The sequence below is a fragment of the Hippoglossus hippoglossus genome, chromosome 23, assembly GCF_009819705.1.
Source record: "Hippoglossus hippoglossus isolate fHipHip1 chromosome 23, fHipHip1.pri, whole genome shotgun sequence".
Taxonomy (NCBI): domain Eukaryota; kingdom Metazoa; phylum Chordata; class Actinopteri; order Pleuronectiformes; family Pleuronectidae; genus Hippoglossus; species Hippoglossus hippoglossus.
The window spans coordinates 10,632,993-10,659,321 of NC_047173.1; the positions used below are offsets into that span (position 1 = coordinate 10,632,993).

A 26,329-nucleotide genomic window follows, 5' to 3' on the forward strand; every position below is an offset into this window, starting at 1 on the left:
AAATTTTAATATAAAGAAAATATGTAAGTCAATATCCACGGTGTGCGTGTGTGTCAGTGTGTGTCGCCTGGTGTCCCCTCAGTCCTGGTACAGCAGTGAGTTTCTGATGAGGCTGCCAGCAGTCTTATGATAGAGAGATACACAAAGACACCCAGTGTGAAGTGAGCAGCGCACACGTACTCACTCTTAGTCTCTCATTCATAGTGTACAGACAGGCAGAGAGCCACGTAGTGCATTACTACACGTGGTGGATTGGGGAAATGCAACGTCAATAACGGCACAACTGCATCGTAGGTGTCCCTGTGGAGATCGACCAAAGCAACATAGTCGACAAAAACGGACAAAAAAATCAAATAACAATGACTCTCAGTAGAGCGAGCGCATAACAAGGCCCAACAGTTCCCTTACGAAACCAGGTTTAAATTCACTGGATCCAGATTTCTAATTTGGATTTGCACCAAAATTTAATGGAATCTTCCCTGACACATAGCGCCCCTTCCACCAAGTTTAATTGTAATCCATCCAGAATTTTATGGTAATCTTGCTTATAAGCAAACAAACCAACAAACCAACAAACCAACAGACCCCAATCACAGATTTCCACAATAGAAACACAATACCTATTTTATACAACAACCATATGTGAGTAGCATGATCATCATTACTACCATCTGTCATGAGTCACCTCAACAAAGAGAAGCCGTTCCAGCCAATGCATTAAAGAGGATAGCGTCCCTCATGGTTATATATTATAAAAATGGACATGGCCTTCATCGGAGAGTTTCCCCACCCCTGCTCAACATGGTGCCTAACCACCAACCATTTAAACACAGAGCAGACACCGACCACTACAAGGCCGGTGCACAGTTGGGCACTGCTGGTAAACACAGTGAAACCAAATGCAGTGGTTTGCAAGCACTGGGTGGTGGTCCAGAGGTTGGTAACATGCAGATAAAAATAGCCCCCTTAAATCTTCTGATGAAAACTGGAAACCTAAAACTACTGACTAGATCAGGTCGCCTTCCACAGTCTGTGAGATGAGCAGAAGGCTGAATTAAACACAGAAGTTTATATATTTTCCCGAATAACTGTTAAAAACTTCTAAATTTACGTTTTCTTCTCAGCTTTCTACCAGGGTGTGAAACTGGGTTGGTGAATTCAACATGAATAAATTAGCTCAGGTTATGTGTTAAGTGCTGCAACATGAAGAAGCTTTTCTGCTATACTGTACATTCCATATACAGAAATGTGCGATAATTTAACAAAAGGCTTTAATTAACAATAATATTCATAGTTAATTTTCTCAATGGTTTGATCGATCAGAACAGACAATACTCACATTTGAAAGCTTTATTAATTAATCGATGATCATTTATAGCCAGTTAGCAAACTTTAGCACGTACAAATGTTGTAGCTGTAACTCTCACACACAAGGACACAAACACATTCTGTTACTGCTGTTTAAGAAGCTTACTGTGCCTATGGACAGAGTAATTAACAAGAATTAATGTGCGTGTATGCTCACTTAGGCAACAACATGACAGACCATATAAACCATTTAACAGAAAGACGTACTTCTTTTTGCTTTGTGCACCACACACCTCTTTCTCTGGGTTGTGAGGAAAAGTAAAAGCATAGACACAGGCGAGACGAGGAATATAAAAGAAAGAGAGAGAGGCAGCTACTCTTTCTTATGATCAATCAATTTAGCCACGACAGTTCACTGCTGTTCTCAGAAGCTATGTTTAGCCGCTCTCCTGCCTGGCTGGCACGCTGTCAAAGACTGACTTCATTCTACATTAAATTCTCCGGAGAGTTGTACTTCTTCCACTAAAAAACATGACGTACTGCTCAGTAGCCATGTGTAGCAGGGTGAGAGTTGGCGCACACATCAACTCCAGCAATAATGGATGTTGGGAATTCATTCTTTGGAAAATTGCAAATCAATAACTTTTAACAGGAGAGTACAGCAAATGTCCTAATTAGAAGGATTTAAAAGCTCGGAGACATTTCAGATAAATGGAGGCTATGTGGTAAATTTTCTCTGGTACTGTGCTTTATGCATGACATGGTTTTTCTACTGCACATGATTACTCGACATAAAAATGATGCATGGATCTGCTTTGCATCCGTGCAGGCTTAGACACAGAAATACATTGTCCTGCAGAGGAGCAACAGGGACGGGCATGTGTCATTATATTTATAGATCACAAGTTAAGGTTTCTTTTCGGCTGCAGTTGAATAGGATCAGAGTTGAACGTGGAAATAATGACACTGAAGACCTCAAAGGGTCAAACTACACAAGAAAAACTTGATAAAAATGGACTTTAACGCAAATAGTTAAGCCGTTGCTGCATGAAGTATCCATAGTTTAATCTCGAACTAAGTGGACAGCTGGGAGTGTTTTTGAACATATAAAGTTTGGGTTCAAGACAAAAAGGCTATCAGCTACCCAGCCCATGAAATATTTATGACATGACCTCATGCTTTGTGACAAAATGGGATGGTCATACATGCAGCATTTGTAGTCAGTAAAACGAAAAAGACATAAAATGGAGCGATGAAATGAGAATTTAACAATCCATGGTCTTTCTAAATACAGTATATAGTAGCTATAGAATGTATTACTCAGTGGTCACAGAGTAAGTGCTGGTAAATGCTGCTGCAGCTGCAAAGTTTGACAATATTTCCTGCTGGTGATGACTGATGTATAAAGCCCCTTTTTCCACTGGTCAAAAAAAAAAAAAAACTAACACCAAGTAACATCTGGCTTTCATCTTCAAGTGGAATGGATACAATAGCCATTCAGTCCTGAGGCGAATTACTCTCCAGGAAACATGGGTTTTTATCGGCTCTGATCAACAGCGATGGAAACATGACACCCAAGTAAATGCGCTAATTACTTTCTCTTCTGTATTTTGGCTATACGCTGATGATCGACCTTTTCCCGCAAGACATTATGATGGACATTGAAGTTTCAGGCACGCACATTTGTGTACTTATTGTTTGTTTCATTTTGAGAATGCCGGGCAACAGTAATTTTTACTTGGTATCATACAGGATGCAACACTGGCACGACCGAGAGGTTTCCGATGCGTAGGTTCCAGACATATGTGACGCCGAAAATAACTCACCAAGGGTAAGAAACAGAAAGGTAAATTCCTCTGCTGGCAGTGGGTAAAGAGTCAGTCATCTTCTTTCAGCGGGTTTACTCCCGACAAATACCTGCTTAGTTTCATGTAAAATCGTAATTTAAACCTGAAGAACTAATCTTCCGTTTTAGTGTCATTCTAAAGCGTTATCATTGACATGAAATAGTGAATGTTGGCTGATCAATAATAAAAAAGTTAGTGTTCTGTCCCGCCTGTTCAACACAACACATTAAACATTACTGAGAAACTTGCATTTAGTCTGCAGTCTCATATTGAAGCACAGGGGCGGACAGTCTGGGATCAGGACAAGTCTCCAAGTCACTGTGGTTCAACAACAGGAAATCAACTTACACTATCTTCCATCCATTCATATCATGTGTTTATGAGATGATAACTGCATGGCACAAAGGGTACACTCTGCAGAAAGCACTATTATTATCATGATCTGAAAATATGTAACTAAAGCACACGCAGGTATAGATTGCTTACAGAATTTTTCGTGATTTCACAGAGCAACAAAGAGATGGACCACAGCAGAATGGTCATGTTGTCAAATAAATCTGCCTTTTTACAGCAGCTACCTGCATCAGCAGTGAGATAACAGACACACAAAGCAGTGATGTAAACTCAGAGTATACACAGGAGTCAACACGGGCGAGCAAGCAAGACAAAGAAAACCCCAAACTCCAGCCTCACTACCTTCTTGTTGACAGCACGAGCACTTCCAGCACCAGACACACACACAGACACACGCACACACAAACACACAAAGGAGCTGTTCGACTCCTTTAATATTACGCTGCCGTGGTTGTATTTTACCTCTCCTTTCATCCAGACTGCGTTGCAGAAGATGACAGACACCCATAGAGGCGGACAGCATCCCGCCGACAGGCTGAGATCACGGTTTGTTTACACCGACGTAGCGAGCTGGCTAGTCCGCTAACAGGGGCTGCCACATCCGAAACAACCCTCGTAACTCCGACACAGAGCGTGCGTTTCCCTTTGACAGCTTCCCACGGCCACAAATCTGCCTTCAAACACACGAAATACCGCCTCTGCGTGCGTGATAATGCCGCGCAACGACAAAACAAAGCGGTGGTCCGTCGCGGGCTAGCAGATTACGCGTCTCTCTTGTTGTTTTGACAGCAGGAATTAGCTGGATAGCAAAGCTGCTAGCTGGCAGGTTCCCTCCACGGAGGCGCTAACGCAACGCGAGGACCAAGTCCTGCGTGGATTTAACAGTGCGAAACAACGCGGAAGAAGGGACATTACAACCCGCGGGGACAGACACGAGTTTCGTTATTCACCTGGAGCCGCTGTCTGCAGAGGCGTGCGTCCCCCCGGGGTCGTGTAAGTCAGTTCGCAGACAGTTGTCTCCGCCGCTCGTCTCCTCCTGGACTCTGAGGACTCACTGAGTGGAGGTTACACAGCACTGGAACCACAGGCGTCCGAGGGAGGTAATCAGCCAATGACGCTGCTCGCATGAGCGGCGGCGAGCCAATCGGATCGCTCAGCGGACCAATTTGACCAATCGCCGACGACCAGGAAGCGGAAGAGGAGTCCGTGTCATGTTTTTGTAGTTTTAGGAACTGTGAGCTCATTCAACGTGGTGAAAATGTAGAAATCAGTGGATGGAGCTATTTTTAAGAGTTAGGACAAATTTGTGAGAAATTTTATGAAATAGATGTGTCATGAGTGACACATGAGCGACACACTCTCCTGTGTGTAAACTCACTTGCAGCAGGAAGAAACTGGTTTGGCAAGAAGCTGCCATGTGGCAATTGACCAAGTTTTAAAATGCTTGGTCAACCCTGCTGGTTTACTATCAGTCAGTAGCACTCAATACGTCATCCCACAGCCCAAAGAGACATTTTCAACCTGCTTGTTTCACCCATAGACTTTATATGGTTTCAACCAACACTCCCCTATAGATATTAAAGTCATCCTTATGTAAAATGATTACATAAAATCAACGTATAAAAAGCTGAGAAGCTAAGAAGCTGATGGCAACGGATGTTTGGTGTATATACACTTGATACAACCTAAATTATTTATTCATTTTCTCGCGATCACCGGTATGATCTAATTATTCCAACAGTAGTGTGTATGTTGTTGCTTCTGGCGAGGAGGTCATGTTTTCGTCTGCGTTTGTTTGTCTGTCTGTAAATTAGCACGATTACACATAAACTACCACATGGATTACCAAGAAAACTGGTTGGAAGGATGCGATATGAGTCAGGAGAGAATCCATTAAAATTTGGTACGGGTCTGGATCAGGGTCGGATCAAGGAACATTGTGATTTTCATCTATTTGTGGGAAAAAAATATTCATGGGTACACTTAAAAACAAGAGGATGTTAGTTTGTCGCAATAGCAATGTCATTAGTGAGGTTCTTAATGAATTCTTACACCCAGATTATAAATCCTCACCTCATGTAGTCAATTGTACATTATAAATAAGGTGTTGGTGGTGTGACACTGCAGCTCCACCACTTGAGAAGGAAGGAAGCACTGTGCAGTGTGGTAGAAAAAAGTAATGAGTTCATGCTGTGAATCACCCCACTGCTGGATGACCTGCTCTGTGTCCTCTCTGCCCCCCGGCCCTGGGGTGCACACATCCATGAGTTTACACTGCACACTGACACAGAACACACACTCAGATGCACACTCTGCTATCTCCCAATGAGCTCTGATTGCATGATTGTGCAAATGGATGGTCATTGGCAGCTGGGTGCGTTACTAAACAGCCCACTTTCGTTGGTCGGGTTAATCCGGTGCACGAATGCAGAAACGCTCAGCAACTTTCCCAACAGATATCTTTTTGTTTTCGGTAGAGGAGCGGACCAGAGAAAGAACATTTTTAAAAGAGGTGGCACTGTAAATAATGACAATCTTGCTGCCATGGCTTTAGCTGATGCATATGAATGTAAATCATTGTGTGATGTTATGTGCGTACTTTGATATACTGTGACTGCGGTATGCTCCTGGGGCCCTAAATTCATTATCACAGCTTATCTGATTGATAAGGAGCATTCATTATGGTTGAGGTTTTACTGTTGTTTAACTGAGGGGAAGTTTATTGGTTTATCTTTATCTTTATTGAGGGACAACTTCTATGAAACATACTGTAAAATGGTATAATATAGATAAAGCAGGGAGGGAACTTGATGTGACTGACCAAAGCAAAGGGGTTTACAGTATTTTTGGATTTCTAATGGCGTCACATGGGACATTCAACTTGAAAATTCCTTTTACATTACCCACAATTTACTCAGCACATGGTTTTATTGACTAACAGTGTTTTTTTAAGCTAATCAGGGGAACTGGCTGGCTCTGACAAAGTCCATCCTCATGGTCATTGATTTTTTTTTCGTACAGTATAAGTGATGCCTCTGTAGAGTTCTGTGCGAAGGACTCTGTGTACGCAGGCACATTATGTGACGTGACTTCAGCCTCCTTTGGTGTGGTTCTGCATGTTTCTCTGAAGACACAGGACGAAGTGTTTAAAAAGAAGAAGGATTGGTTGGTTCTGTTCAAATGGTCTTTTCTGGGGAATTTGTCTCTGTCATCCCGCTCCCTCTTAGGAAAAGCAGATAATACGGCATGACTAATAGCTGGCCAGATATCAGAGAAGAAAACACGATCTATCAGCATCATAGCTTGCAATGCTTTGTTTTAAGCTTTAGGTAAAAAAGTGTAGGGATATAGAAGTGAAGTGTTTTTACTCAGGCTCATTCCAGTATTTACCAAATACAAATGCCTTTTTTAGCAAATGGTCTGACATACTAAATATGTCGGATGGCTGGTTCCACAACCCAACGCTGAGCTCACAGTGGTGCCGGCATATACTGCATTTGGCAGGGTGACGCACTGTTTTGCATAACGTCGATAATTGCGCCACGTTCAGGTTTCTAATCCTGCATTTAAATGTTTCTTTGTTGCTTTGCCTGTGTCTATGTGGGAACATGCGTGCAGGCCCCTCCTTGGATCATGTGGCCATAATCTGTTGTTATGTACCAACTGGAGCAACAAAGTACAGACTCGATTCCTGCTTCATGACTGTGGTGATTATTGAAGACTTTGCTGGACTCAATTAAAGACACGTTAGAGTCAATCAGGGCTGTTCAGTGTGTCTGTAAAACCTAATATGTGCACACATATTGTGTGTCTTTAATTCTGTGTTCCCTCTGAGGAAATAAACTTAATTCTTAAAGAACAATAAACACAATATCTGGTGGCTAGTTCAGACACACAGAGGATAGAAAACAACTTTCATTAGCATTTCTATAAAAAATTCTGTAGCTCGTTATTAATTCCTATAATTTACTTCCTAGTACAAGTAAGTTTCCACTAGCTGTTGGCTATGTGTATATGTGTATTAAAGACATGACAACCATTCTCCTCAAGTCACAACAGGTAGACCACACCTTACAGCAGGTGTGTGTTTTGTGTATGTCTTTTGTTAAATTAAGTGTTTATACATTCAGTTTTACTTTCTGGTAACAGGGTCAGCTAAAGTTCTGACATTGTTGATTCAAAAATACAACATTACAAGAAGTGTGATGTATGTCAAAATGTTAATTAAATGAGGAGCTAACATATTTTTTTGACACCTGTGACTTATAGAGCTACAGCTAGAACATCCAAAACAAGGCAAACCTGAATGTTGCGCACACAAGTCCTGATTTGGGCATTGACGCCCTGACCTAGCACACGCACTCACATGCACACATATGGTGTGACAGAAGGGAAGAGCCCGTGACATAAACTGCTTCACACCCACCACACCCCCTGAGATCACCGCACCTCTCTCGTCACCTCACACACCTCATAGTTGCGTTGTTTATCACGTGTAGGCTGGTGGGCACCTGTGATAATCGTCCATTATTGTGTGGTATGTTCAGTATCTCATCCATGTCACGTGATTTTACCTGCTGGTGGTGCAGGTGTGACTCTGGGCCGTATGAGATTTCTTTTAAATGAACCGTTCGTGGTTGCCGCCCCGGATTCCTCAAAGTGATCGGATGATATCTTCACGCATGGATTTCCTTTTCAGGTGATGACGTTTAGCCTGATTTAATTTTCCAGTTTGCATGAACTTCTTTTCCAATGTTTTTGCAGTGAAAAATACCCACACAGCACATCATGGATCCAGCCACAAACTGCTCAACCTTTCACTGAAATAACTGAATGCAATCACAATGGATATTGACCCCAAAATATAGCCTTTGTGAAAACAGCATGGTGCTGAGTTCAGTACATTTATCAACTTTGGCATGGTTCCCATTTGATCCTGCAGCATGTGTCTGTGTTGCATTATTGATTTGTGTTTGTTTGAAGTGTATTCGGTAACTGTTGGATTTGCCAGTTGTTTGTCTGGCCCCAGTGTGTGTGTGTGTGTGTGTGTGTGTGTGTGTGTGTGTGTGTGTGTGTGTGTGTGTGTGTGTGTGTGTGTGTGTGTGTGTGTGTGTGTGTGTGTGTGTTTTCAGGTGAGTCTACTTTACACCAGCTGCAACAGGCAGGGATGTAGATAAATGCTCCAATACAAACAATGTGCACATTCAGTGGGCGGCTGTCTGTAGCTGTCTGCCGGGTTAATAAGACAGCAGTAGTAATAGTGATGGGGGAATTGAACTTTCATCTCACGCTACCACATGTGCAACACTTTCAGGAGAACATTAGAGCATGAACAAGCGAACGGATACGTGGCTGCAGCCTTTGTGTTTGATTGGTTCTTTGAGCTCTGTGTGTGTTTGAAAGAGACAGAAAAACATATGAATAAGTCAGAAATATGTTGCCCAGTCACATTCTCACAGACCTCTCCACTAAGAATCATGTCTTCTAGGACATAACAGGAGGTCTTAGCCTAATTTTATTCACAAACCTTTGTCTATTTCATCCAGAATGTACTTTAGCCATAACAGTTTTCTTCTGCGGTTTCTAACTCCTCTTCTCCTGCTCCGACACAGCGAGAATAAGTTGTTGAGGAAATTGTCTCATGGCTCAATGCCAGAGAACAGCGCAGAGAAAAGAGAAAGACATTTGGATGAATTACATGAGCCGTTCTTGCAGTTATGTAGTTATGTAGAACAGCTGCAAGAAGAGCAAAGCATACTTCTATGCAGGTTTGCCTACATAGCTAGTAGTCAAATTAAAAAGGTCATTAATATCACACTGTACTGGTGTCTCAGGCAAGTTTGTGTGCAGATGAGCAGGGATGCCGGCAGCTAGACGATTTTGTCCCAGCGTGCAGCTTAACTGCGTCTCCAGGAAGTGCACATTCAAAGCTGCGCAGAGCAAGATAACAGCAAATGTTTAAAAACCCAGTGAAAGTCGTGGGACAGCTGCATATCACCTGCCCCCTAGGCAAACAGCAGAAATTTAAATGTCTACAAAGTGCATCCTTGTGGACCCTGTAGAACCAGAAGGAAACAAATGTCTCACCCATTACATTTAGGAAGTAATGATGTTGCTTTAACTGCAGTTTTTTTGTCCCTAACAACAGAGGAAAAGTACAAAATTGACTTGAGGCACAAAATCTGCAGAAACAGACTGAAAGTCAGCAAAACGTCCTGATGTCAAGAGCAACTTCTCTGCCACAGCAGTGCTGCAACCAGACTCCTCCCTTGCATAAAGGGTAAACTGCACCGCTTAAAAACAAACTACTATTGAAATGATTACATCAAAATACTCATCACAATATTCTCATAATAAGAACAGGACAGATAACTCCGCTGATTTTGTGATGCCTCTGCTAAGGAGGTTATGTTTTCACCTCTATCCATTTGTTTATTGGTTGGTTTGATATTCAGCAGGATTACACACAAATGATTGGACAGTATAAAATGAAACTTGGCGGAAGGATGCGATGTGGGTCAGGGAAGAACCCATTAAACTTTGGAGCGGGTCCAGATCAGGGGTAGATCCAGAATGGATTTTTTCTTTTTCCTTTTAACATCGTGAGATGTTGAGATGTGTGTGAAATTTGGTACAGCTTGATTAAATTTAAAGGGACTGTTGCGCCTGTTGGGCCTTGGCGCAGGTATTCAGAATATCAGCATCACAGCAGCAGATGGCTGTCAGGCGAACAGTATCAGACACCATCAGGTTACACTTTCACTCGTCTAATCTCCAGCGCGCACGCACACGCACGCACGCACACACCATGACATGATACACGACACCGACGCCATTAAGATATAACAATAACATTAATACTATAGTGTTTAAAGCCATGATCAGCAGTTATATACATTGAGAGGGAAAACACACACACACACATACAGACTGTCATGTGAGGAGGATTACACAGTGACAGTACTATGGGCCAGTCATGCCGCTCTGGTCAGTGGTCTAATCCATTTAGCAGTGAGCAGCTAAATGTAAAGGGATTGTTTGTTAGGTCACTGTACAAACCTGTTTAAACCAAAAGGGGTGTTGGTGTAGAAAAGTGGATGAAAAACGCCGTCCATGGAGCAGATGAGGAAAATCAAACGTAAACAATACAACATACATAGATACAACTTCCTGAAATACACAATACTTTACTTTCTGTGTAAGAACACAATACAGTAAATATATTGTGATGTTGCGTTAAACATGAATAATTCAGCTTTTGTCATTGATACTGATCTGAACGAGACTGATCAACGTGGATGTATGCAAAATGTCACGTGAATTGAATATAAATGTAAAAGTATGACCTCCGGAGGATTATTGTTGTCTCTGATAAAAAAAATCTACTCCTGAGAAACTTTAAAAAGTGCACACGTAAAATGTATCTGGCTAAATTTACCATTTGTATTAGATCATTTCAGGTTATATTTATCAGTGAGGCTTCATAATAAATATGAAAACATTCAGTGGAAATATGATTCCTTCAAAATAAGAGTTTAAACGTATACCAGTATTAACAGTATTGTAGTTTTCAGTGGAGAGAGTTTATATTGTCAGATTACTATAGTGATTCGGAGGCCCTGCCACGTGGAGGACACAAAACGAATCTGGCGACTTTAATGTAAGTTTTATGGCTATAACAAGAAATACATTATATGGCAAGGAGGATATGTTTTCATTGCTGATTGTCTGTTTGTTAGAAAGATTCTGCAAAATTTTATACAAATTTATCCTTTTTATTTCTTTTAACTCTTTTAATCTTTTTAATCTTTAATCTTTTTTTATTGTTTTCTTTTCAGTTAGTCTCTGAGTTGTTGTTGTTTTCAAATGTCCCTGTACAGCACCTTGAATCTAACTCTGTGTATAAAAGGTGCTTTAAAAATAAAATTGCCTTGACTTATGAAACCAAATTTAAATTCACTAGATCCAGACAAAAACAAAGGCAGAAGAAAACACAACCTCCTTGGCAGAGGTAAAAGTCACTCTAATTACTGATTCATTACTATAATTAGTAAAATTCAGAGTGCGAGATCATAACCCGTTTCTGTCTTCATATTTTTTCATATTTTTCACCCACTCTAACATCGCTTGTGTTTTCAGATTTTCAGTAACTTCCCCGTCACTAAACTTGGCCCTGCTTTGTGTATCACATTACTGTAAGTCTGTACTTCCTGTTCCTATTTTGCATCATTTTCCAAAACACCCCGTCGATGACAAAGACTCGTCTGTTGCTGTCGTGTTGGTGGTGAACACGGTGAAACGTTGGCCGGGGTCAAACCTCTCGGAAAGAAAGAAACTGCAGCGGACTCACAAACGGAACAAAAGCCTCATTGTCGAAGACTAGTTTATCAAAAGAATACACCGTAATACTCACGTATAAAACATAGAAAACAGAGAATGAAAAACAATAATAAAATATACTTTCTTTTCTCATCTACTATTCTTTAAAAAGTAATCAGTTGCAGTCCTTTCTGTTTCTCCGCGCTCACACATTCAGTTTTTTCAGTCCTCTTCTGTCCTCGTTCGTGTTCTGTCCATCAAGTGTATTGTATCATAAACCTACAATATTCTGTCAGGTTATGACGGGGCCGTTATAAAAAACGTTTTAACTGGCGGCAGAGCTGCCAAATCGACACCGCAGGGCTTTTTGTTGACTTAATAAGTTGCATAACGGTGTGAGATGAAGAGGCTCCACGCGCGGCCTCTCAGTGCAGTACATTAAGGCCGATACAGCACATTAATCTCACTAATGGAGGTCTGCGCTCGCCTCGTGTCAGTCGAAGGTCACGGAGCTGCCGGACTGGCGGCGTGTGAGCTGCTTGTTTAAGCGGCCGCCGAGCAAAGATGGCGGCGGCCTCGTTAACCTGCGCCGGCTCACTTGTCGGGGAAGCTGCTCTCTGGTGAGGAGGAGCTGACATGGAGAGCGTGCACTGTACGTCATTGGTCCAGTTTGATGTGGAGATCAGCTGCTTTCTTGTCCTTCTTTTAAATTCATTTGTCTTTTCCCTCTTTTCATTATTCCCTCCATTTCACGTTTGTCCCCCCCCCCCCCCGCCGCCCAATAAGCGACTCCTCTTGTTTTCTCCCTTCTGTCCGACGCACTCTGGATTTTTCTGCATACCCGAACAGGTGAGTCTGGCAACCTCAGCACAACGCACGTCACGTGTGTGTGAGGATTTTTCTTGCGGGGTCAAAGGTCAAAATGGTGCTAGAAGCGCACACACGGAGGGGACACCGCAGTCAGCACTAAAAAGGTTCAATACCCAAACACGTGAAGTGAGTTTTGTGGCTCCAAACGGTGTCTGGGGCTCGCTCAAGTCTTTTTTAAATAACAAACAGATATGTATTTTTATTTATTATTAAATCATATATTTATTTATCATTTCCTCATCGACTAGTTATATGTGTCCCTTCTTTTTTTTTAGGGTCCAGTTGTTCCACCTTCACCTGCAAGTCCATCAGCCCTTTGCTAATCATTCTTTTTCTTTGTCCTCCCTTTCCTTCCCTCCATCCTTCAGGGTTGTGATCGGGATGTAGTGATGACAGGAGTGATGGGAAAACCAGAATCTCAGAGAGCCGTCGTGAAAAAGCGTGGAAGACGTCCAGTTCATCCTCTTCGATCCATCTCTCATTCGGCGGTTCACACACACACACACACACACACACACACACACACACACACACACACACACACACAAACATGGCCACACAGCAGCTTCTGCAACTGCATGTGAAAAAGTGTTTTCTCATCGGAGGCGAAAAGGAAATAAAAAGATAAGAGCAGCTTTGTCAGATAATGGAACTTATCGTCTCGACTCATCCGAAACAAAACCCTGAAAAATCACCCTCCTGGATCCGTCACCCTCCATCATCTCACCACTGTTCCCCCCCCTCTCCTCCTTTTCCACCCCCGTCCGTCCTTCTGCCCGCTGTCCGTCATGTGCGCTATTTACACACAAACTGGTCCACGAGCGTCGTGCAGCGCTTGCACTTGACGTAGCAGCACCAGTGGAACTTGCAGTGGCAGCGCTCGTGCTTGTAGGTCTTGAACTGGTCGTACCCTCGGCCGCAGCACATCAGCTCGCAGCCGTCCATGCCCTCTGAGGTTTTGTTGCAGAGGCGGCCCTGCGTGCCCAGGGAGCCCGTGGTCTCGTTGCGGAGGCAGTAGTCCGGGCTGGGGTCGATGTAGACCAGGTCCTCCGGGGTCGGGGTGTTGAAGCGCTTGTCGACCTGCTCCAGCTTTCCCTGGATGAGATAAAGAAAAAGATGGATTTTGTGAGATGTCAGATTTTTCGTGTCACCCTGGAGGGAGAGGTGCATCAGCTATGAATTCATTACCTTGCGTCCGATGCGCATGGCGGCGGCACTGTCGTACTTCTCCTTCAGAAACTCCCCGACGCGTCTGAAGTCGGCCAGCTGGAGCCAACAGGTCTTCAGGCTGCAGGAGCCCGACACTCCGTGACACTTACAGGCCACGTTGGCGAGGTTATAGACGGCCTGATGGAGCGAGAGACAGAGACAGAGATGTTTTCACCCACAGTTTGTTTCTTTACGCCTCATTTCGTCAATATCTTATCCAAACAAGGTCAACAGAAAGGAGAACTCCTCTGTATATTTTCCATCCATCCAGTATCTGTGGTTATCCTTTGAGGGTAACTATAGATATACTCTATTTTATAAGGGGTTCTTGAGATTTTATTCCCTAAGAAATGTTTTCCATGACATAATCATATCATCAAAATGATCAAAAGTCCACATCCAACACACTTTAATGTAACAGGAAACTTTTTTGCAGCCTTCCTTGAAAATCAAATAGACGTAGAAGAGTGTGATATTTAATATAAAAGATCAAATGACATAATAATAAATTCTTAACATGAAAGGTGAGTATAAATCTTGTGAAATGTTCTGACAAACTGCAACTTCCCATTGAATAAAGAGCAAAATCAACTTGATAATTAGAATGTAAATATAAAACTGTAATTATAAGTCAGACATCACAGTTTGTATCAGTGTGTGTGTGTGTTTGGATCATTCAAATACACGAGATGTGCAAAAGAGCACTAGAGAACTAAAATATCTGCGTTTTAAATCTGCTGGTTAGGTCACATTTGATCTAATGGACACTGAGTGAGACGCTGGGAATTTGATGTTTGCGTGTTTTACTTCTCACATATCAAGTTAAAGTAGTAACTCAGCAGAACTACACAGGATCTGGATTTCCCATTATCCACTGAGGCCTGCACATCTGTTTCCTGCTACGCTGCTGCCATCTAGTGGTGAACATGTGTCAGTACTCCCTCTCATCTACAGTGGTTGCAGAAAACAGGACCTCAGCAAACTGAACCAAGGGAAAAAACATCAGGTAAATCCAGATGATTCACAGTTTAACTTGGATTTATACAGTTTAACTCGATGCACTCTTTGCTTCGGGTCATTTCACACAGTCACACTCGGCTCAGTTATTTATTCCTTAGGACATTTTAGATTTTTCCTTTACACACAACATGAAACATTTCAACCATGGCAATGTTTGATTTTTTCCCCCTATATGATAGACAATCAATTTTTCACTATGACATAGTACATTAACATATTGGACCCAATAAGGATAGATAGATAGATAGATAGATAGATAGATAGATAGATAGATAGATAGATAGATGAGAGGTGAAGTGTTGTAGAAGATAATCTCACAAACTCTGCAGTTCTTCACCTGATATGATTTGACTTTGTCTTATTAAACAGATTTGGGATTTACTCCGAGTTCTCCTGCTCCACTCAAGCCTGTTATCCCTCTCCTCTAAGTCACTTCTGCCACATGACTAAATGTAACAGTAGCTCCACATGTGCCAGCTGAGCACTTGTTCATGCGCCGCTGCACTTAACAGGGGGGACGTTCCCTCATCCAAATAATCTTTCCGCAGCTGTAAACCTGGAAACGTGGCTGTCTCTGGGTTTCTGTCAGCGCTGTGTGGCGGAGCAGAACCCGCCTCACTGTGCGAATGTGCCGAGAAACACATAAACAAAGGGGGAAAATGCAAAGCAAAGAAAAACAGAGAAAAGATCTTTTTTTTTTACGCTGTCAATTCTGCTCCACCAAACTAAAACAAACATCTGCCTCAGAATAGACGGTCCAGTGGAAACCGAAGGAAATGAGGCTCTATTGTGAATTGACTTTCCCACACGGCTCCTATATAGAAAGCAGTAATTTTAAAGACTATGTATAAACAGGTACAGTGTGACATGTTATTATCTGAGCTGTAAAGTCAGCAGCTTTGAGTGAACTTAATTTTGAAATTTAACTTAAAAACAATATGCTCCGGCTCAGTTTCAACTTTACGAAACTTTTTTTATCAATATATATTTGAGTGTGTGAGTAAATAAATAAATAAAAACCAGAACAGGAAACAGGAGATTTATGATGCTGGCAGCAGTGAACTTTACGGGGAGCCCTTCACCCCTGCAGTTTTACCAGGTCCCTTTAACAGCGTTCAGTAAACAAGTCACATAACACACACACACACACACACCCCTCCCCAACACACACACATACTCTCACATCCTTTATACACAAGTAGTGTGTCGCTAATCATGGATTACGTTATTTTATTTGAGAACAGATCCTTTGACTCAGATTCTATTATTTCCGGCTCCTCACACAAACCCATCCCTGTGTCTCCTCGCGTTGCCTGATCTCAATTACCTTCTCACCTCTGTGCCCCTCACCCCTGCATCCGACCCCCACCTCCCACCCCTGCTACCCTCTACTTTACTACCCAGCAGGCATAGCACTCGGCACCCTCCAATCCTGCCGTTCGACCCCGATGACCCCGACAAACAAGCCGCTGAGAAGGAGAGGGGACAATGACATGTTGTCGATTGTAGAAGAGAAAAAGCCACATTCAAATTTTACTACGACAACTTTCTAGACTCGTCAAACTACAAACTGCACATTTCTCTAATGCTCAGAATGAGAGGAGTTAAAGGGAGGTTTAGGATTCATTCTTCAAAAGTTAGTTGCATTTATCTTCAGGAGGGAATCCTTGTATTTCAGACTCCATCTTCATCCCACTGATAAGATGCAATAATCAAGACATTTCTAATGATATTAGGGAACCAAATCAAGTTTTTGAACTTCAGCTGAAAAAGGAACTAACTTAAGATGCTTTCAGACGTGTGTTGGACTCTGGACATGTTCCTGAGGTTTTTTGGAGGGGCTGTATGTGAGAACGCAAATGTCAGAGTCAGTTGCTCAGGACATTTTCTTGAACTGTTCCTGAATGTTCTGCACATTTCACTTTTGTCGTGAACACGTCCGACCCGAACAGTCTCCTGCTGCGTTCTTCATATGTGAAAGGCAAACTCCACAAAAATTCTGAACCCAATTTCCCACTCCATCTACTGATCTTCTGCATTTTTTTACCACTAGAATTTATGTTATTTTTTCATTTACATTTAATAACTTCGAGCCTCATTCTTTGTATGAACAGAGCTATAGAAACATTTTTCATTACTACACATTATAAGCTTCCAATAACCTCATACTGTCAAACTGTGCATGTGTGTGTCCAGCATCATACTGAGCTATTCGGTGGGTCACGCCTGCTGGGCGCAATGACACAGGACCTTATGAACACACACACACACACACACGCGTTCAGTCATGCGTAGTGGAGACACGGTCTCTGTGTCAAGCACAATAGGTTCTGCTCAGGCAGGGTTAGGGGTTAGGAGCGGGGTGTGTGTGTGTGTGTGTGGGGAGTCAGTACTAGGTTGAGTCAGTGCTATAATGGGGCAGACATAGAGAAAACAGCTCGGCCTTTGTGACAGGAGAAGCAGTAAATGAGGAGCACAGAACAGAAGAGACGAGAGACTGCAGTGTCTGTTGGACGGAGCAGCTTAAAGTCCAGTACACAGATGAGCGTCAGGGTCCAGATTTCATTATCTGTCCATATCTGCAAAGGTCAACACGTCTCATCTATATGCAGCCAGATAGTTATGACTGTGATTGTGCAATGTGGGGACACATATATGCCGGCTTTTGAAACTGAAAAATCAATGTTAAACTTTAAAATAACTTCTACACATTCGACATATGCCCATATATAATCAGTATCTGCTTATGCCAACATTTCAAAGCGTTACTATTACATCAAATAGAAAGAATGAGTATGTTTCATTCATCTATTCAAACGAAGACACTTAGTATCTTTGGAAAGATCTTGTTTTTAATTAAAAAATACTTTTGTGTGTTGGCACATTGCTCAGTGGACCAGGATTCAGAGATGAAGTCCTTGAATGAACTTATTTAGAAAGTACACATAAGCACACAGATCAGAAATGTCCACCAGTTGATGCTCTCAGAAGATTCTTGTTCTACCTCTGAGAAAGGTAAATACAGCTTGTGGGTGCATCAGCTGGTGAGCGGACATTTCTCTTTTATTTCCCAAATCAGAACTGTTGAGCTTGTGTCCTCAACAGGTTGACAGATACATTTGAAAGTTGTCTTCTGTGTCTACATCAACAGAGTGTCCTGTTATTGTCTTTAGACCGGGAATGTGCGTCAAGTTGTTTTGGTGTCTATGTGACGAGCACTGCCTCATTTGATTTGTGTGAAACGGAGACAGTGGACCTGGGTGAGTGTGTGCATGTGTGTGTGGGTCTTTGCTTTGAGAGTCGGGGGAGTGTGACGAGTCCCATTCCTCACCCTGTGTCTCGGTCTCCAGACGCTTGTACACACACACACACACACACACACACACACACACACACACACACACACACACACACACACACACACACACACACACACTGAAGAACACACACATACACAGCGGCACGCCCCTGTCACCTCTACAAAAGCCCGGTGGTTTGCCTTGTTCAACCAAGCGAGACAAATCCCGCTTAAGACAAACCAGCGTGTCCCGAAAGAAAAAAGAGAGGAAGAAGGGATGAGGAGGAGAGAAGAAACTCTCTTCCAATCCAGTGGACAGACAACAATGAAAGCAGAGAATCAAACTGGAAAGAGGGAGGAAAAGTCATTCAAAAGGAAGTGTGTTACAGAACTATGTGTGTGTGTGTGTGTGTGTGTGTGTGTGTGTGTGTGTGTGTGTGTGTGTGTGTGTGTGTGTGTGTGTGTGTGTGTGTGTGTGTGTGTGAATATAAGGCCGTAGCAGTAGATCTTTCTCTCATACACTCCACTATAGCCCCAGTGGGACCCTCAGCCGAAACACAACCTCTCCAGACCCTCACCTTCGACCTCTGACACACACGCACGCACGCACGCACGCACAAAAACCAGACACACAGTCTCTCACACAAATCAAATGGAGCTGAGCTGTGCGCGCAGGCAAACACACACACTCGTGGAAACACACACACACAAAGACAGACGCTGAACGTCTCTTTCTTGTAAACAGCTTAAACAAAGCTTCTCTGAAGATAAAAGTGAAGATAAACACGTCTTTAAGATCCACTCTGTACCTGAATGCCCAAATGGACCTTTTACAAGGAAAGTGTGTGTGTGTGTGTGTGTGTGTGTGTGTGTGTGTGTGTGTGTGTGTGTGTGTGTGTGTGTGTCCACACTCGTGCATGTGTGTTTACATCCCAGTCAAAGGTGAAAGGTTTCTTTTAGTGCATTTCTCCACCTGAGAGCATTTCCAAACACGCTCCTACGTCAAGTTTAGAGTCTCTGATTGTCTCGGGATGGCAACCATCATGGGACAAAAAACTCAAAGGCCTCAAAAAACTCAGCATTCTTGTTTGACAAAACATAACATGTATTAATTTGATGTTTTCTTGCTCAATTAATTGCTTAAGTTTCATCTTTAAAATCTCATTCGTGCAACTTCTGTTGTCGATTATGCTGCTGCATTCGTGTAGGAGGATATATTTGTGTGTGTGTGTGTGTGTGTGTGTGTGTGTGTGTGTGTGTTACTCCGATGGAATGTGTGTTGACCTAGCGACCTATCCAGACTCCAAGGGCGTTAGCAGTTATACCATTTGGACCCTCCCAATAAATAACCTACACACACCCACAAACATACTGGCAGGTCAGGCAGTTGGGGGCCACCTTGACTCACACACACATTCCTTACAGACAGACACACACATTCACACACACACACACACAGGGTTAAGAGTCATGGGTACACACTCACTTCCAGAACTCTGAACTTCATCCCTTTTTTTTTTTTCGAGAGAGACAAAATAAAAATACAGGTGTGTGTTTCCGTACCTGTCTCCCTGCTTCGTTGTTCTGCACGTTCATCATTGTGCGGGCGTGCTCAGCTGACCCGCGTGGGTAATTCTTCTCCCTCTCCCTTGCGTCCACGAACTCGCGCGCGAACCGGTAGCCGTAGTGAACGTTGTCGCCGCAGCCGCCCCACAGCCAGTCGCGCGGGAGGTCACGGGGTCGTGCGGCCCGGCTGCAGCCGCAGGTGGAGAGCTCACCCTCACGGCACGCCCGGCTGATGGCGTTGACCACGCCGGCCGCGCTTATGGCGTAGGTGAAGGCCGTTTCCCTGGAGCCTGAAGGAAGACAGAATTTACTTTAGTGAGAATTGACACACAATAAGATTTATTTTGTCATAATGGCTGCCACTTTAATGTAATCAGTGCTTTGCTCAGTGTGTGTGTGTGTGTGCGTGTGTGTGTGCATCCCCTGACAGGAAACATGGGTAGCTGCTCAGGTTAACTCGCCTCCTCCCCAACACACACAGCAAACAGCCCCACACCCCTGTCGACCCAACAATAGACAATAGCTGTGGTTTTAGTCTCTAACTCAGAACCTGTTTAAACCCAGCGGCTTCAAATACCAGCTCAGTCGTCCATGACACATGTGAGGGAAACAAATTAGCTTCATCTCACTCATTTGGAACTTTTTGTCATTTCTGTGTCATTGTCCTGGCTTGTCCACTCTTTTGTTTTAGGACCAGTTCCTTCAGATTACTAAATAAACCTGTATTCACGTCTTCATCGGTACTGGTATCAAGCTTTGAGATGCTTCTGTTTTTCCCTCCACTAATAAAGTTAAATCGAATTTCAATTTGTTATTCTCACAGACAAGAGGAAGTATGTTAGAAATGTTCTGCCACAACATTCCTGTTCCTCTGTTTTGATCTGCACAACTTTCTGCCTCACAAACACTCCCTCTACAAACTGTTGACAGAGTGACGCTGCTAAATGTCATTTTTCACCTGCAACAATCAAATCCTCTCCATGTTATTGAAAGCTTTGAAAAACCTGCACAACTTAAAGTCGTCATCTGGATAACATATTTCTTTCCATCTTCTTTCCATTAATTTTCTATAAGGGACTTAATGTCCATTGTACATCTTTCATAGTTTTAAAACACTTTGAGCTATGAAAGGTGCTGTATGAATAAAGTTTATTATTATCAAAGAGACATCGGTCCAAGAAGAGACCCAAGCAAAAGGGATCAATCTTCAAATGATAGTAATAATAATACTAATAAATAATAGTAAAGTTCAAGTGCACACACATTGAAATGTCTTCAACCAAGCTGCAGGAGGTTAGTGGCATGGGGCCTCGTTCGAGGGTTTCTGACCGTGTTGTCATTCCAGTCCCATGTAGGTTCTCACAAAATTGTCTTTGCTGTGGACTAACATATTCATCCGTTCTCAGGGGCCCATTTCTCAGATAGGGGCCCCAGGCAATTGTCAGCTTTGCCCTCCCTGTTGCAACACACTAACCCATATTAACCAATTCTATTGACTTGGGGGACTAACACCATCTTACACTGGGGAATACACAACACAAGCTGCATGTCCTATTCTCCACATTAATACACAAACTATTTCAACACACAGGGAAGTAAGAAAGAGGACAAAGACCACGAAAAGTCTTGTGAAACTCCACGATTTAAATGTGAAGCAGTTGAGAATTCCACAGTACTTTGGGCTGAGGCTGAATTTACACCACAGTGAAATTTTATGAGCGGTGATTCCAGTATTTGACTTTTTACATGATCATTTTTCTATCTTTAAATCATCTTTAAAAACCTGATCTCACGGTGATTGAGAATCCAACACAATGTCGACCTGTTCCACAAACTCTGGACTGACTTTAATAGTTTTCTTTATGGCATTTTTCAGGTTCACTCTGACATTCCTATTATATCAAATGAAACTACTGTCTGAGATATTTAACGGTGACTCTTTGATTTTTTTTTTAAGGACTTTAACAAATGTATTGGGATGATTTAGACGTTATAGAGCCTAAAAATTTGTTACATTGCAAAAAAAGCTAAATCCATACGCATATCGCACAGAAAACCTGCACACATATTTATATGTGTACGTATACAGTGCTTTATCTTTTTATGTATGTATGTACATATTGCTTATTGTGTTATATGCCTGACAGGAATTTCCCAGTTTGGGATCAATTAAGTCCATTTATCCATCCATTCATCCATCAATCTATCCATCTACATTCCAACTATCCATCCATCTATTGTGATATATAAAGAAACTTGAGTATTTTCTCTAATAAAAGTGCTTTGCAGTGTGGCTCTATAGAATACTCCAGAATCAACAGCAGGCTGCAGACAGACAGACGGACAGACAGGTATGCATGCAGATGTGAGTCGTGTGGGCTGCTCATTCAGGTTTCCAGCAGCAGTATCACACAGTCAGGACGAGGGCGCATGTTAAACACGCAGCAGGATCATAATGAGACGCAGGCCCAGCGGTTTATGGGACTGGAGGAGCCTCCACTTCAAATAGCAGGTCCGGATGTGCCGGCTCGGTGTCAGCTCATCGGCGCATTTCAAAAGAGGAGCCGCAGGACAATGGAGCGACTCACACCTCCGCATAAGAGCGACTGTCAATAGAGAGAGAGGCGCACAGAGGAGCGCAGACAGAGGAGAGAGGCGCAAACACCTCCACTGGCTGACTGACTGCCCCGCAGCGGATCTCACACTTACTTGTTGATGAGAGCTTTCCCACATCGCCTGCTGGGAATTAGACGCTCAAGCTGCTGATCCAGGGTCTGAGCGACACCGAGATATTTATTAAAAATGGCTGGAGACTCACGAAGCGTTTCTATATGGATAATGATGTGGGTTTTACGCGTTAGGTCTTTTCCAGCAACGACTCATTTAGATATGACTGAGTGAATGGACTCTGCGCCTGCGCGTAAAGTGCCAGCGACAAGTGAACTGTGGGGGCAAAGTAACCCCACTTTTATTTATGTATCAAAACGTGAAATGTTATTAATATTAGAAATAAGTGGACTCATAAGGTGAAGAAAGAAAGAAAGAAAGAAGAAAGAAACCCCACTTCTCTCATTGTTATAGAAAATGAAATGTTATGACAATCATAAAAATATGACTAAAATTGAATTCCAATCATCTCCAGACAATTGTTTTCCATACGAGAAAAATGGCCGACAAAAAAAGAAAGGATGAGAGAAAGAAAGATCCACTTTTATGGTTTCCAAATATGAAATATTACAAATAATAGAACTAATAATGGTAAAGTTCAATTCAAGTCATCTCTAGATATGATTAGTTTTGGAAAAATCAACAGGGTCAACAGGAGAGAAAGACAGAAAAACCAAACCCTTACGCTTCACTGCAAACTCTGAAATAACTACAAGTAAAATACATCAGGAAACATGGAGCCTGAATATTATGATGACAGGCGACAAGTGAAGAGCAGAAATTTGATAAAACATGATCAAGCTGTGTGGGAACAAATATCTCAATGGCTGAACTGACTGTTGACTTTCACATTCACACTACCTGACACACTCTAGTGTTTTTCTATGGGGCTTCATACCCACCTCATGAGTATAAGTGTGACACTGCCTGAATCAACAGTATTTACCTGACGTGCCACTTTATGTCACAACTGTCTTTCATTTAATCTGAATCTAACGTATCTCCACAGGATCACATCTGTCTCCACCAAACGTCAACACTCTGCTATATTTAACTTCAGGCTAAAGAAAAATGTGTTGTATTATTTCAGTCTGTTATTTGACTGAACTCAAACATCCTCCTCTATCATGATCTGCACGACCTGTCCAAACACCATGGGCGTGTTTTTCTACACTGATAATCATCATAACATCCCTTTCAAAATAAGACTATTTGTCGGTGCATTATTTAGAACCATCACCTGAGTTACTGTACAGTTCATGTCTGGATGCTGTGTTTGGGCTTCAGGGGTTTCAGCTGCCAACGTCATTGCTCTTTAGATGTTTTAAAAATGAAATAAGTGCGTCAATGGCGCCACTGAATTCTCTTTCCGTTTTAACATTTCTTCCGGATTCGATTGAGGGTCATAAATGTGCTACGTGCAAAATAAAGAAAACGGTATGCTCTGGACTTTTGCATGATCAATGAAATCGATATTTTTTTCCTTTTATGCAATTATCTTAGTGCACAAACTCTGTTATATTGACTTGTCTGATTATGTCTTCTGGTTCTGCTTATGTCTCTCTTTCTTATCTGATTAACTTTTATCTCATGTGTCTTTTATTGCATCTTCTCTAGCACTGTTTTAATTTTATTGTTTTTCCTTTGCCAAGTCTGTAAAAGAACTTTGACTCCACTCCTGATGTTTGTGTCATGCTATATAGAAAAATCGGACTTGATTTCAAATCGGACACATATACACTTGCATGGAATTAAAGGCAACAGATGCAGCAGCTTCTTAAATCTCAAACACAAACTTTACGCGCTGTTCCTTATTAGTCCGTTTTCATCTGTCAACTCACCGATCTGCATGACTCGTCCGAACACAGATGTGTTGTCCACGGTGCTGCAGTTCCACCTCCTCTGTCTGAACTGGTACTGGCACTCCTTGATTCCAGTCTTGGCTCCGTCCCCGATGTGGATCATGTGGTCCTGGTACAGCTGGCAGAGCTTCCTCTGGCCCTGCGGACCACACAGCAGCAGAAGAGGAGAGATTAGCCGAGATTAGTCAGTTAATGGTTTGATACTTTAGTCGTCTCTGCAGGGAAATTCTCCCTCTAAGTACAGAAGAGGAGCTGGTAGGAACATGAGGTGCTCAGAGACTCTAGGAGCCATTGTTGACATCATGAGAGTGTTAAGAGTGGTGTTTATAATATTTGAAAATGCATTTCCTCGGGCTCTTACCTGAGAGAGTCCAGACAGCTGACTGCAGAGAGGCTGAGCTCCGATGATGTACATCTCCGGCCGCTGGATCGGGGTCAGAGCTAGTGACCTGAGAGACAGAGGCCATGTTAATCCTCAATTCAAACTAATAAACTGAATCTATTAAACTCACAGATAAAGTGGCTGAGACTGAGCCCCTGTGATGTACGACTCTCTCTGTGAGAGCAGGTCGGTGCTGCAGAGGACAAAGTTCAGAGGCAGGTTTTATTAGTGCAACCGGCCTATAAAATGTAGATAAATAGACTCCTGTGGTGAACATCTCTGCAGACGCTATCTTCGTGGTCTGTTTCTTTTTCCTTTACAACAAACAGAGTGCTGTAATTAAACATGTTAATCGTGTTGGTCTCAGAAAACAGCCTCAGAAAACAAAGTAAAACTGTCCCAAAACACAGAAAATGACAGTTAACGCTTTGTGGTCTCTTATCAAGACTCTCTGTGCAAAGTTAAATCTAATTTGAATGACTATATCTGTTTGTTGTCAATTTCAAAAGATGCACGTCACATCTATGAAACTATTCGAGCAATGGGAGCATCGTCTTCAATTTGCATTTGGATATTTGACTCTCACCTTCCCCATGTTGTTTTAAGAACTCAAAACATGCACTGATTAAAGTTGCAGGTGAGCTTTCACAAACCTGCACACATCGTCCACTGCATTACCACAGTTGCATTTTTGAAAGTCAAGAACAAGTGTGTTGTTAATTGACGGTCTTGAAGGCGCAGAAGCAGCAGGCCACCTTACAGCGCCATTTGGGCCTCAGCCAGGGTAAATATTGTGACAGAGCCTTCACATTTGTTCCATTCATTGTTAGTGCTCCACCACACGAATGGAACATCGCGGCACGACGCAAAGCTACCCCCCCCAAAACACACACGCACGCAAACGTGAGGCAAAACAGAGTGAAGCCTTGGTTCAAAATGTGCCAGCTGTCATCTTTATCAAGAGTCTAGACGCAAGAAATGAGGATGATATGAGGGGAATCGGAACCTCCCGTGCGTAAAAGCCAAATTACGCACATTTCAAATGCAAATTTAAGGCTGAGGACTATATTATACTATCAAATCTCGAGCCGACAACAACAAATAGAACTTATTCTAACCACCAAATGGAGGTCAGTTCATCCACAGCTTGGTAAAAATCAACAAAAAAATAACAGTGATCAATGAGTTACTCACCACCACGAGTTGGCATCCACCACCAGCAGTTGGGAGCTGCAGGCGAGGAAGGCGGCTGCCAGCAGCAGATGTCGGACAGCACCGGTTCTCCTTCTCCGGACAGGCCTGTTGTCCATGGTCCGCTGCGTCACCGCCTCACAGCCGGTGTTTGGGGAAACGCTCCGCTGTTGAGACATGGGCACAGAGTGAGGGAGGCGTCCCTGCTCAGCCCTGCCGGGTCTCTGGTCTCTGGGCCTGGACGCAAAACCCCCTGAAAGCTGGCGATGCGTGAGGCAGACTCACGTGTGTCCTGATTTTTTGTCCAAGTTTTTTACTCTCCAACTGCCTTTTACCCTTTCCTCTCCCCTGTCTCTATGTTAAAAATAAAATTCCTCTCAGAAAATGGTGAAAAAGTCAACCAAACAGGACAAAGTTCGTAATCCACGTGTAGTTT

The 26,329-nt window shown here is 42.7% G+C and overlaps 2 protein-coding genes across 3 annotated transcripts in view; both read right to left on the minus strand.

Moving 5' to 3' along the window:
* The window catches only part of adipor2 (adiponectin receptor 2), a 48,673-nt gene extending 44,081 nt beyond the window's left edge, over positions 1 to 4,592 (minus strand). For both annotated transcript variants that reach the window (XR_004613180.1, XM_034579018.1), the window contains exon 1: positions 4,460 to 4,592. The gene's annotated coding sequence lies outside the window, so the exon portion shown is untranslated. The remainder of the gene's footprint in view (positions 1 to 4,459) is intronic.
* Positions 4,593 to 12,876: 8,284 nt separating this feature from the next.
* On the minus strand, positions 12,877 to 26,072 carry wnt5b (wingless-type MMTV integration site family, member 5b). The gene is made up of 6 exons (XM_034578400.1): positions 25,897 to 26,072; positions 24,682 to 24,769; positions 24,300 to 24,459; positions 19,789 to 20,081; positions 13,887 to 14,045; positions 12,877 to 13,793 (listed from the first exon to the last, which is right to left on the minus strand). The coding sequence occupies exons 1-6, from the start codon at positions 26,070 to 26,072 to the stop codon at positions 13,494 to 13,496; spliced, it is 1,176 nt and encodes a 391-aa protein (XP_034434291.1). The 3' UTR covers positions 12,877 to 13,493.
* Between the last annotated feature and the right edge of the window lie 257 nt (positions 26,073 to 26,329).